At 39.0% G+C, this 12856-nt stretch overlaps 1 protein-coding gene across 12 annotated transcripts in view; it reads right to left on the reverse strand.

Annotated features, from left to right (window-relative positions):
* The window catches only part of LOC149462829 (receptor-type tyrosine-protein phosphatase kappa), a 571684-nt gene that overhangs the window by 75507 nt on the left and 483321 nt on the right, over positions 1-12856 (reverse strand). For all 12 annotated transcript variants that reach the window (XM_089676124.1, XM_089676123.1, XM_089676120.1 and 9 more), the window contains one exon: positions 902-1062. In XM_089676124.1, coding sequence (XP_089532250.1) covers positions 902-1062 — 161 coding nt within the window. The remainder of the gene's footprint in view (positions 1-901; positions 1063-12856) is intronic.

Genomic DNA, 12856 nt, shown 5'->3' on the forward strand with positions numbered 1-12856 from the left:
ACTAATTTTGGTAACATCATTACTAATGTGGAATGTATGTTCCTTGCTATAGAACATTTTTTAAATCAAGTTGTTATGGGTAAAGTTTGACCTTAAAAATAGACTGCCTCTTTAAAGTGGCAGTAAACCATTTTCTTAATTTTACTTACAGGTAAACTTACCTGTAGGTAAAATGAATATCTCCAAAGTGTGCACCATTTAGGAGATATTCTAGCAAGCATCGGCGCATGCGATCTGAAGGAATGGCATACCCATGCTGTTCCTTCAGAGCTCTGCTGCAGCCGTGGCTCCTGTGCATATGCGTGGGAGTGAAGCCATCGCAGCTCAGCCATTCAAGCGGCCACAGCCCAGGAACCCAGAAGGAAGACCAGGTGAAAATGGAAGCAGAGGTGACAGCACTCTGCTGGAGGGCTTTGTTTCAAGGGAAGTCTTTCATAATGTCCTGGTATGCGCACATTATGCCTTTACCTTGCAAGGGGAATTTATTTTTTCCCCCCATTTACCTTTACTACCACTTTAAGTGATGATTTTTTTCTGAACGTTGTGCATCTAATCTAAGAGTCAATTGAAATTGAGTCAAATTAAAAAAAAAAAAAATCTGAATTCTTTAACTGGGCCAGGGGTTTGTTCACTTGTTATCTCTTTAGTCTATATTAATGAAATAGATGTAAGTGGACAATAAAACAATGTTAGGATATATGTTCACATGTACAAAATCTTAATGTTCTAAATAGCAAAGATTTCTAGAAAAGTGCTGAAATTTTAGCATTAAATTGCTTTGCAACCTTGAATAAATTCATACATTTTAAGCCTGATCAGAATATAAAATTATTCAATCCCTTCTATAGCATCATGCATACAACATATTTTTTTTGGATTATGTTGCCTTGAGAGTGCTTACATCTGGGGGTGAAGTTGTGAGAATCCATGTAGGTAATAGACAGAGGGTCTTCGGCATGCAGAGTGCTTTGGTCAGCATAACTTCTATCCATTGCATTGACCATATGCGTCATCTCCTGACGCGTGTTACCCATGGCATCCTTGCGCTTCTTTGCCAGTTTACTGAAAAGGAAAGTACACTACATTACTTGCATAGGAGAAAAGACATTCAGGGTGACCCTAAAAGAAGTGATTAAAGCTTTAAATTCTATCAATATGACAAAATTCACAAACTGTAAATACTATTGAATGCAGAATGCTCTAGAAGTAAAAAGGTATTTTTTTCCAGTATTCAAATGGCTGAATAACCCAATAAAACAATTTGCCAGAGTCACGGGTAGTTTGGTGTTTCACTGCATTCTTGACAATAATGGTTAGATAGCTGAAGATAAAACACAATAGTAGTTGTCAAACAGTGGCATGTATATGATTATATACATTTCTTTGTAGTCTTTTTCACTGTGATCAACTGTCTCTGCCAATATTCATCTGTGGCATACTGCAAACCTCCAGTGACAAGCATCTCACACAGTTCAGTATCTTGTGGAGGTGTAGCTACCGGTGTAAAAAAATCAAAGAAACATATTTGAGATTCCTGAATACACCTAAAAATATCAATAACATAACACAATATAAATATTTCAGAAAGAAGATTACATGATCAAGACAGCAGTATAGCACCATACAGTGAATATCAGAGCTATAAGAAATATCAGCCTTGTGAATTTCTGGAAAAATACATATTACATACATATTAAAAAGGGAAATTTTTAGCAAAACAAGCTTCAGCTTACTGATGAAATATGCATTAAAACCCAACAGTATTTTTTACAAAGTGGCGGTCTGGTAATGTCTGCATTAAGCAACACAAACTGGCCTACAGTAATTTATAATTTAGTCTATTACTTTTTTTTTTTTTTTAAATATAGTGAATGCATTCAGGGATGAAAAAAAAAAAAGGACATATTCGCCAATACGGGTCATTTTGGTAAAAAACAGCCAAGACTTATCACTATGGAAAAGTCTAATAGGATTATTTACACAAACCTGCGGAGTAAAAATGGCTGTAAACCCTTACATTCTGTATACCCAGTGAAGTGGCTAGCCTCGGGTGATGCACAGAGATGAAACATATCAACCTATATAAAGTTGTACCTGTCTATCTGCGGTATCCTCTTCTCTACAGCCTACCAAAACACAGCATCTCTCAGCTCTAGAAAGAAATGGGTGGGGATCTGATGTCACAGACTGCAGAGCTAGAGCACAGAGTTCCCTGATATCTGAAAGAAGGGAAAGGAAAGGGAAGACACCCCCGTACTCAGACTGTGTGCTGCAGAGGGGTAGGCCATCTCCCAAAAGCTGAGGAGTTGGTTTAAAGTCTTTGTAGTGACTTATGTAGACAGCAGAGGGATTAGATTTCATAGAAAAACCACACTTAGTGCTTTGGATTCAGGGGAATACACACTATGCAGGGAGAGGCTTTGTTCCTGTTTCATGCCCCAGGTTTAAAACCACTTTAGGTATTATAAAGAATTATTCACATTGAATAGTAGGCATTTCTAGGGCAGCATAAGCGCTCCAAGTTTTGTGGTGCTCAGACGCTCTACCACACATGACATAACCTGGCTGTACAATCTACCCACAACTATATAGTGTCAGGGTCTGGTTGGATACATTTGAATGTTAAAGTGTCACTGTCATGAGAAAAATATGGGGTTACATTGCATTCCTTTTCTCTATACTTATTCCATGACAGTGATCCAAGCATTAAAGCCAAATATCAGCAGAACAACCAGGGAACTAACATTCAAAAAAGAACAATGCAATGTCAGCCCCCTACTTTTTCATGACAGAGTCTCATTAAAGTAAAGTTTTAGTCAATATAAATGACTGCAAATCAGACCGTAAAGTGTATGGTTGGCTTAAAGGGGCTCTTCACCCACCATTTTTTTGAAACCCCTGCTTACCAGGTTGCGAGTTCTGCAAAGTTCAGATATTTACCCACCCAGTGGGTCCAGCGTTATCCTGCCGAGATCCTCTTCTGTTCTGTCACTGCTTTGGTACTGTGTTGCCATGTTTTTGTGTGACATCATCAAGAGGCAGCCAGCTAGTCCAGGTTCAGGAGACAGGCCTCCCAAGGGTGCTTTACTAGGCATGCCCCCTCATCCTTTTCTGAATGAAAGACTATGCCTCCTGGGATAATGACATGCATATTCTAGGAGGCACAGTGCACATCATTTGCCTATGACAGTGACGTGCAAAGGGCGCAGGACTGAAATAGTTTGGTTAATAAACAAAAAAGTATGATGTTTATATAGCAGAGGTGAAGAGGAGGGAGGTTTGTTTTGAGGGTGAAGATCTGATTTAAGTCTTGCAATAGCTTATATGCAAATTAAGAAAGGCTTTACAACTTTTTCCCTTTTGGGTTCATTGCAGGGAGACATTCCAGGGAACAAATCGGAGCAGTGAACTAATTGCTAATTCAATCTAGCAAACACTTCAGCTGTGCAGTCTGAATTCCATGTGGTTTGCTATAATTTTAGATACCTGTTATTCTCTGCAGCCAGAATGCAGATAACTACTCAGATAGCCAATGAGTGTGTACCTCCTGAAGGATATGTTCTGCAACGTCTGCTCTTACTGCTTGATATTTCACCAATTACAGGTGAAACTCGAAAAATTAGAATATCGTTCAAAAGTTCATTTATTTCAGTAATGCAACTTAAAAGGTGAAACTAATATATGAGATAGACTCATTACATGCAAAGCAAGATAGTTCAAGCCGTGATTTGTCAGAATTGTGATGATTATGGCTTACAGCTCATGAAATCCCCAAATCCACAATCTCAGAAAATTAGAATATTACATGCAATCAATAAAACAAGGATTGTACATAGAACAATATCGGACCTCTGAAAAGTATAAGAATGCATATGTACTCAGTACTTGGTTTGGGCCCCTTTTGCAGCAATTACTGCCTCAATGCAGCGTGATATGGAAACTATCAGCCTGTGGCACTGCTGAGGTGATATGGAAGACCAGGATGCTTCAATAGAGGCCTTCAGCTCTTCTGCATTGTTCGGTCTCATGTCTCCCATCTTTCTCTTGGCAATGCCCCATAGATTCTCTATGGGGTTCAGGTCAGGTGAGTTTGCTGGCAAATCAAGCACAGTAATCCCATGGTCATTAAACCAGATTTTGGTGCTTTTGGCAGTGTGGGCAAGTGCCAAGTCCTGCTGGAAAATGAAGTCAGTATCCCCATAAAGGTCGTCTACGGAAGGAAGCATGAAGTGCTCCAAAATCTCCTGGTAGACAGCTGCGTTGACCCTGGACTTAATGAAGCACAGTGGACCAACACCAGCAGATGACATGGCTCCCCAAATCAACACAGACTGTGGAAACTTCACACTGGACTTCAAGCATCTTGCAGTGTGTGCCTCTTCATTCTTCCTGCATACTCTGGGTCCTCGGTTTCCAAATGAGATGCAAAAGTTGCTCTCATCAGAAAAGAGGACTTTGGACCACTGAGCAACAGTCTGTTTTTCTTTAGCCCAGGTAAGACGCTTCTGACGTTCTTTGTTGTTCAGGAGCGGCTTGACAAGAGGAATACAACATTTGAAGCCCATGTCCAGGATCTGTCTGTGTGTGGTGGCTCTTGATGCACTGACTCCAGCCTCAGTCCACTCCTTGTGAAAGTCCCCAACACTTTTGAATGGGCTTTTCCTGACAAACCTCTCCAGGCTGCGGTCATCCCTGCTGCTTGTGCACCTTTTTCTTCCACACTTTTCCCTTCCACATAACTTTCTATTAATGTGCTTTGATACAGCACTTTGGGAACATTCAACTTCTTTTGCAATTACCTTTTGAGGCTTTTCCTCCTTATGGAGGGTGTCAATGATGGTTTTCTACACAACTGTCAGCTCAGCAATCTTTCCCATGATTGTGATTCCTACTGAACCAGACTGAGGGACCATTTAAAGGCTCAGGAACCCTTTGCAGGGGTTATGGCCTAATTAGCTGATTAGAGTGGGACACTTTGAGCCGAGAAAATTGCACCTTTTCACAAAATTCTAATTTTCTGAGATTGTGGATTTGGGGTTTTCATGAGCTGTAAGCCATAATCATCACAATTATGACAAATCACGGCTTGAACTATCTTGCTTTTGCATGTAATGAGTCTATCTCATATATTAGTTTCACCTTTTAAGTTGCATTACTGAAATAAATGAACTTTTGCACAATATTCTAATTTTTTGAGTTTCACCTGTAGATTCAAACTTCCAAGGCAGCTTTGAATCTAATTGTTGGCTGTGATATACACATCCTAATACTGACACTTTGTCAAAATAAAGTAAATTTCAACCTTAAGTGAGCAGCGTTTTCTGAGTGTCAAACACATGCCACATTTGTATTACATCGAATTATGTATCTGACTTTTTTTATCCTTTCTGCATATCAGTGCTACAGATTTCCTCCAGCCTCTTTTAGTTGCTCGTAGGGTCAACCAGGGTGCCTGTAACAGGGTGATACACAGGACTACAACTTAAAGACCTTCATGGCAGGATGAAAAGGTATTATTTTAATGAAAGTTAGATATTTAAAACAACTGAAAACATCTTTGAAGAGAACATTTTTAAAACTGAGAATATAAAGGTTTGGTTTATGTCTACTTTAAACCTTCTGAAGCAGAGCTACAAAGGGTGTATTTAGGAACCTTTCTCCTACATCACAAACCAGCAAGAAAGACTGGTTTATAATGGTCTATAGCAATGCCTTGACCAAAAAAAACACAAGTATTTTGTTCCCTCTGTATGTATTTTAAACTCATATCATTTTAACAATAAAGACAACTGCTAACAGGTATAGTGTACAGGCACCTTGCACAGGCTGCATAAAACTTCTACAGCTTTTAGTACCCCCTGATCTGTCCAAAGGCTGGGCTTCCTGATCAGGAAAAGCACCGTATCCCACACATGTAAGGCATCCCATCAAATGTATGGGCCAATAGAAATATATTGGGGGTGTGAGGGAGGAGCAAAACTGCAATACTACCAGAAAGTGTTACAGCTTATCCCAATCAGAAGGAAACACTATTTTTTGTTTTGCTAAAATGACAAAGTAATTTTTTTTAACGTAAACTGCAACTAGAAAAAATGGTGAGCAAAACTACAGTAATACATTACAATTAAATAAATCTCAACATTCATTAATTTTGGAATTAAAACATACTGTGTATATCTCATGAAAAATGTACAACCATGGAGGGCTGGTGTGCACATTAGTGTACGTTAAGTGGAACTGCTTCTTTATTGAGCCAGCACCCCATCTCAAAATACTGCAAAAAAAAAACTAACAAAATAAAGAAATGAAAAACAACAAAAAATAAAAAAACACATTCATATACTTACCTTATCCCCACTTCTGCCCATGGCCAGAGTGAAATTAGCTTCCGTTGATCGATATCCAGGGAAATACTGAGAAGCCAGAATCTTGGGAGAAGATGCTGCTGCATTATGGGCGAGGATCGTGGCATTTCCCAGGATATCGGATATCACTCCCTGCAGCACATTAGGGGGCCCTTACTAATTAAGTTGAGCTTACGCAGTTTTAAAAAAAAACCAAACAAACATGCAAATATTTTAATTTCATAATTTGAAAGTTTAATGGTTTTGGTGAAATTATTATTTAACACAACCCCTTATGTGTGCAAATTTAATAACTGATGTTTGATAGTTTTGTGAATATTTACTTCGATCTTTTAAAAATAAACATTGTATGCATCATGTAAATTAAGAAACTGTTTGCAAAGCCTGCTCAGTTTGCTTAAAAAGAAGTGTAAACGCCCATTCACCCCCAATGTCCTGCACTGCACCACATATTCTTGCACTAAGGAGCACTACATTAAGCAGCATTGTCCATGCACAAACAGTCCTGTATATATATATATTTTTTAAACACTGCACCCCAAAACATCATAATATCTTCACTATAAATATGAGTTGTAGTGCAACTGACAAAGAATTGTAATGCAGTTCAACACATATACAGTGTGCTTTAAATAACTTGGGTCAACCTGTGGCCATGACAGGACATAAAAGAATTTTCACATTCTTAAGAAGCAGCAAATGAGCTTTAAAACAATCCTTTACAGACCTCTGTTGCAGCAGGCACTGCAGAATAAGTAATCCTGAAATACTATGACAGAGATACACACGTCCAGTTACATTAAAAGGCTGCCAGGTTTCAATGTCACTGCTGGGTAGATGAGCTGCAATTTCAGTGTTTCTATTATGAAGTTTGAGACTCATTTCTCCATGGTGTCTGCAGCTACAGAGGTCAGTGATTAGCGGTTTTAAAACTAATTTACAGACTGTTAATATGTACAAATTTTATATGCGCACGACTTGGGTTTTAGTTCTGCTTTAAGAATTCCCCCTCCTTTTGGAATCTTTTGCAGTGTGTGTAATAGGATTCCCTAGTGCTCTTGCTTAGTGCTTGTTACTATTGTAAGCTCGAAAGAGCAGGGCCCTCGAACCCCTCGTGTATTGTTTTGTTACTGTACTGTCCCCCAATATAATGTACAACACTGAGCAAACCTTTTGGTGCTATATAAATACTGTATAATAATAATAATACTAAATGGTAAAGGACGTTGGTCAAAAAAAGTAAAAGACAGGACTAAGGCAAGCCATAGATGATTTGATTTTCTTTCCTTTCACCATGAGTGCCAAGAAAGAAAATTGCTTGATTCTCCCATCAATATAGTCAGTGTTAATGGGGGAATTCCGTTTGCAGTGCTATTGTTTTCCGCTGGCAGGGAGGATTGCTGGGAGGCAGAACACAATGATTACTGCAAGCAGCTATAGTCACTAATAGTAATCACAAGTAAAGAATCTGACAGGCTGCTTAAACCCAAGTCCATCTACCAGCCTACCCACAGATTGATCGAATCTTGGCCAGTCCCTGTTGATTCGACCAAGAATCGATTCATCTATGGGTAGGCTGGCAGTACCCAAGTCGATCCATTGGTCAACTTGGGTACAACAAGTCTTCCCATAGATGGATTGAATCTCAGCCCAATCCTGCTGAAGTGGCTAAGATTCGATCTGTCTATGGCTGGTTAAACTCTAGCTATTCTTAAAGACGTTCCCTGCCCCCTCCTTGTAGCTATCCCTGTGTAGGTAAGTGGCTGCTGCAATGGACAGGATGGAGCACAGATGATGAATGGGCTCATGACTCCAGGAATTCACAACTGTTGTGAAGCGCTTTCTTAAACAATGAAGTCAGAGCTGCTGAATCATGTAACAGCACTGGATGAAAAAGAAAAAAAAAAAAGTATGTACACAGACGTTTTTAGACCGGGTATGCAGGATAGGTTGTCAGAGGAGGGAGGGAGGGAAAGTTTTTAACAATTAGAGTTCGCCTTTACTAACACTAATTGTATCCTCAGAGAGAAATAAATTTCAGTAATGTGTGTGAAAATTTTAATGTTCTAGATAACAAAGAAGCTTAAGTCTAAAGATACAATGCCATTTCATTTGCCATGCTTTACCTATTTTGTCTCTGATCTTTAGTTTTTTTCTCTAATAAATAAAAGATTACATCTTCAGTCAGTCTGTCAACTTAAGAAAAGTTCCTTTTCCATCTCCCCTCTCTGTTTAAAATAATGGACTGCAGCACGTTTAGGGTAATGTAAATTAGGAGCAACATTTCATGTGAGCAAATTGGCAGTCTTAAACTGGAAAATTATGTATACATTATGTCAGATTATTCAAATTAAGGTAAAACATTACAGGTAAAAACTAACAGACAGTAGTTTAACAAACAGGGAAAAGTGCAAGAATGGTTTCTCAAGAAAAATGGACAAAATATCAATTTATACTTATTATAATGTGCGATCTTACACTAAACCACAATGGAAAAGAAGACGGCTTTTGAATTAAGTAGCCAAAATCACTTTCAGTTGAAGTAAATATTACATGGGCAATAGGCAACTGCTATGAAGCCATTTTTTTTAAATACAAATTACTGTAGGCGTTATTGACACCTGATTTTTTTCTAACTCGAAGATCCAAAACGCCCGAAATAAAAAAATAACATGGCTTTGTGCCTGTTAACACCTGAGAGTAGTGTCGCCAAAAATTGTAGCTACAAACTTTAAGCAGTTTTGGCCCTGATAGACTTCAATGGCATAGCATGAAAACGTGCTCAGTATACTTTTTCCCCTAGTAACTAGCTTTCCATTACCTAAAAATAAAATAATGAACTTCACAAGAGCACTCAAAAGCACATGTACAAATGCTATAAAAAAAAGCCTGTAAACACACTCTGCTCAAGTGTGAATGCAGCCTTAAGGATCTTTTTCTTTACTTTTTTCATATTACATCAACCATGGAATTTCATTTTCTCTGGCTAATGCCTTGGATGTTCCCCATTATATTGCACAACAAGAATATAGGCAAGTGGCATCACATCAGTGCCTTTATTAGGTACAATGGCTGCTTTAAAAATTGATGTATGTCACAATGTCTACCTCATTTTAGTAGCTGCTCCCCACAGTGCTGGCTTGCAATGTAATTTAATGCAGCGTTAGCACAAGGTTTTTGTAAATATAAAAGGCACGCAGACTGACAAGAGATACACACCAAAAGGTTTCTGAATTTGGAAACTGGATATCTTCATTAACCTCAAGACTCAGCATGACAAGAATAATGTATAGTGTTTCACATAGGCAGTAAAAGGATCTTAAAGGAGTGTTGATTGTTTACATTCAGTTACACACAGTTCCGAGCTACTAAAACTGTATATTAAATTACAAACATACAGTATCTCACAGAAGTGAGTACACCCTTCACATTTTTGTAAATATTTTATTCTATCTTTTCATGTGATAACACTAAAGAAATTACACTTTGCTACAATGTAAAGTAGTGAGTGTACAGCTTGTATAAAAATTTACATTTGCTGTCCCCTCAAAATAATTCAACACAGCCATTCATGTCTAAACCGCTAGCAACAAAAGTGAGTACGCCCCTAAATGAAACTGTCCAAATTGGGCCCAAAGTGTCAATATTTTGTGTGGCCACCATTATTTTTCAGCACTGCCTTAACCCTCTTGGGCATGAAGTTCACCAGAGCTTCACAGGTTGCCACTGGAGTCCTCTTCCACTCCTCCATGACAACATCACGGAGCTGGTGGAGGTTAGAGACCTTGTGCTCCTCCACCTTCTATTTGAGGATGCCCCACAGATGCTCAATATGGTTTAGGTCTGGAGACATGCTTGGCCAGTCCATCACCTTTACCCTCAGTGGTCATCTTGGAGGTGTGTTTGGGGTCATTATGTGGGAATACTGCCCTGCGACCCAGTCTCCAAAGGGAGGGGATCATGCTCTGCTTCAGTATGTCACAGTACACATTGGCATTCATGGTTCCCTCAATGAACTGTAGCTCCCAAGTGCCGGCAGCACTCATGCAGCCCCAGACAATAACACTCCTACCACCATGCTTGACTATAGGTAAGACATACTTGTCATTGTACTCCTCACCTGGTTGCCACCACACACGCTTGACACCATCTGAATCAAATAAGTTTATCTTGGTCTCATCAGACCACAGGACATGGTTCCAGTAATCCATGTCCTTAGTCTGCTTGTCTTCAGCAAACTGTTTGTGGGCTTTCTTGTGCATCATCTTTAGAAAAGGCTTCCTTCTGGGACGACAGCCATGCAGGCCAATTTGATGCAGTGTGCGGCATATGGTCTGAGCACGGACAGGTTGACCCCCCCACCCCTTCAACCTCTGCAGCAATGCTGGCAGCACTCATATGTCTATTTCCCAAAAACAACCTCTGGATAGGACGCTGAGCACGTGCACTTAACATCTTTGGTCGACCATGGCGAGGCCTGTTCTAAGTGGAACCTTTCCTGTTAAACCGCTGTATGGTCTGGCCACCATGTTGCAGCACAGTTTCAGGGTTTTGCCAATCTTCTTATAACCTAGGTCATCTTTATGTAGAGCACCAATTCTTTTTTTCAGATCCTCAGAGTTCTTTGCCATTGAGGTGCCATGTTGAACTTCCAGTGACCAGTATGAGAGAGTGAGAGCGATAACACCAAATTTAACACACCTGCTCCCCATTCACACCTAAGACCTTGTAACACTAATGAGTCACATGACACCAGGGAGGGAAAATGGCTAATTTTGGACATTTTCACTTAGGGGTGTACTCACTTTTGTTGCCAGCGGTTTAGACATTAATAGCTGTGTGTTGTTATTTTCAGGAGACAGCAAATTTGCACTGTTATACAAGCTGTACACTCACTACTTTACATTGTAGCAAAGTGTCATTTTGTCAGTGTTGTCACATGAAAAGATATCATAAAATATTTACAAAAATGAGAGGGGTACTCACTTCTGTCAGATACTGTATACTGCAATCTTTCTCTAGTGTAACAAATAAGTGATTAACATCAAAGAAATTTGCAGGTTCGTCAGTTAGCTGTACTATAAACGATATACATTATATATTCCATCTTAGCTTTTCATCCATATGTAGCATTATTGTCAATTTTCAGTCTGAACAACATGTTTATAAGCAAAACTACATTCTCAATAGGTTTTCCTGAGTTTTTAAAAAAAAACAAAAAAAAAAACACCACCCTGAGCCAACAATATACTGGTGTTGATTTAATATAGGCAAATATGCTGTTCATTTCACAAGGGAAATGGCACTTTGCTATTTATTTTTCCAGAGTTCAGTAAACATGGTTAAACTTCATTTAGCAAATAATACTCAACTGTGTGCAGGTAAAATATTAAAAAATAAATTTTTTCTTGTATGCGATTGAATAATGGACGTAAGCAAAGCCTCATCTCATTCACTAAGCTCTGGGGAAAACTCCCTTGCAAAGTGAACAGCCTATTTGCCATCAGTACATCAACCTCACAGAGTGATATTCCAGTGGCTTCAAGGCCAAAAGCATAGGAGATCTTGTTGCCTCTGCCTGGAAAGCTTTGTACCCCCATAAAACATTATGTCGAATGTCCAAAAAGAGCAAAAAAAGATTTTTTCTTGCTCTTTGCTCTATATTTTTTATCTGAACATATTAAAAAATTGTATGTAAACTGTAACAGTGAACATATTTTATTTTCTCCCATTTGGTTAAATCTACCAATACTCCACTGAAAGCTTTTTGGTATATCTGTTCAATTTGTAAAAAGCAAAACTGTTGATCTTGCCAGAAATCCAGTTGTCCTATGTGTTGTGGACTCATTCTTATCTCAAGCAGTGTTATCACCCCTACTTAGTTCCCCCCTCTACTACAAATCACCTATTAACTATGTAACGGAAATGTTGAAAGTAGGTGTTGTTTTGTAGACCTAACACGCTTGACCTGGTGTGATAACACTATTCTTCCACACAGCAATTTAGTGTCGTCATTCTAGGACAAAAGTGCATTTTACTGGCAGGGTCACCAGGTGAAAATAGGAATTTTGACATACCCGCAAATTCCATATCTTGGAGTTAAATAAAAGGACACAAGTGTCTATTTATAGACTATGGGATTTATGCTGCCGCCTTTGTGTGACTGAACACTGGCAAAAGCTTTGCTGGGTCCAACCCCCAGTATATCATCAACCACCACCACCATCCTCCCCCCTTTCACTCAGTGGGGCTCCAGTTTTATTATTTTTTAGAAAGCAATAAGTAGATAAAAAAAAAAAAAAAACGCTAACAGTAGGTACAGTCTTGCGAGAAGAAACCAGGGTCAATGAACTCAAACTTAATAGCAGAAGCAGTCGACTTGATAAAGCCATGTGACCCAGTGGTGTAATGCGTAGGGAAGGGGCTCTGCCGACACGATGCTTAAAGCAACATACAGCAAGTATTCAGCAATATTGGAAAACCTTACTGTG

This window comes from Staurois parvus, unplaced genomic scaffold, assembly GCF_062004578.1.
Source record: "Staurois parvus isolate SC_StPar_1 unplaced genomic scaffold, SC_StPar_1.0 ptg000165l, whole genome shotgun sequence".
NCBI classification, from domain to species: Eukaryota; Metazoa; Chordata; class Amphibia; order Anura; family Ranidae; genus Staurois; species Staurois parvus.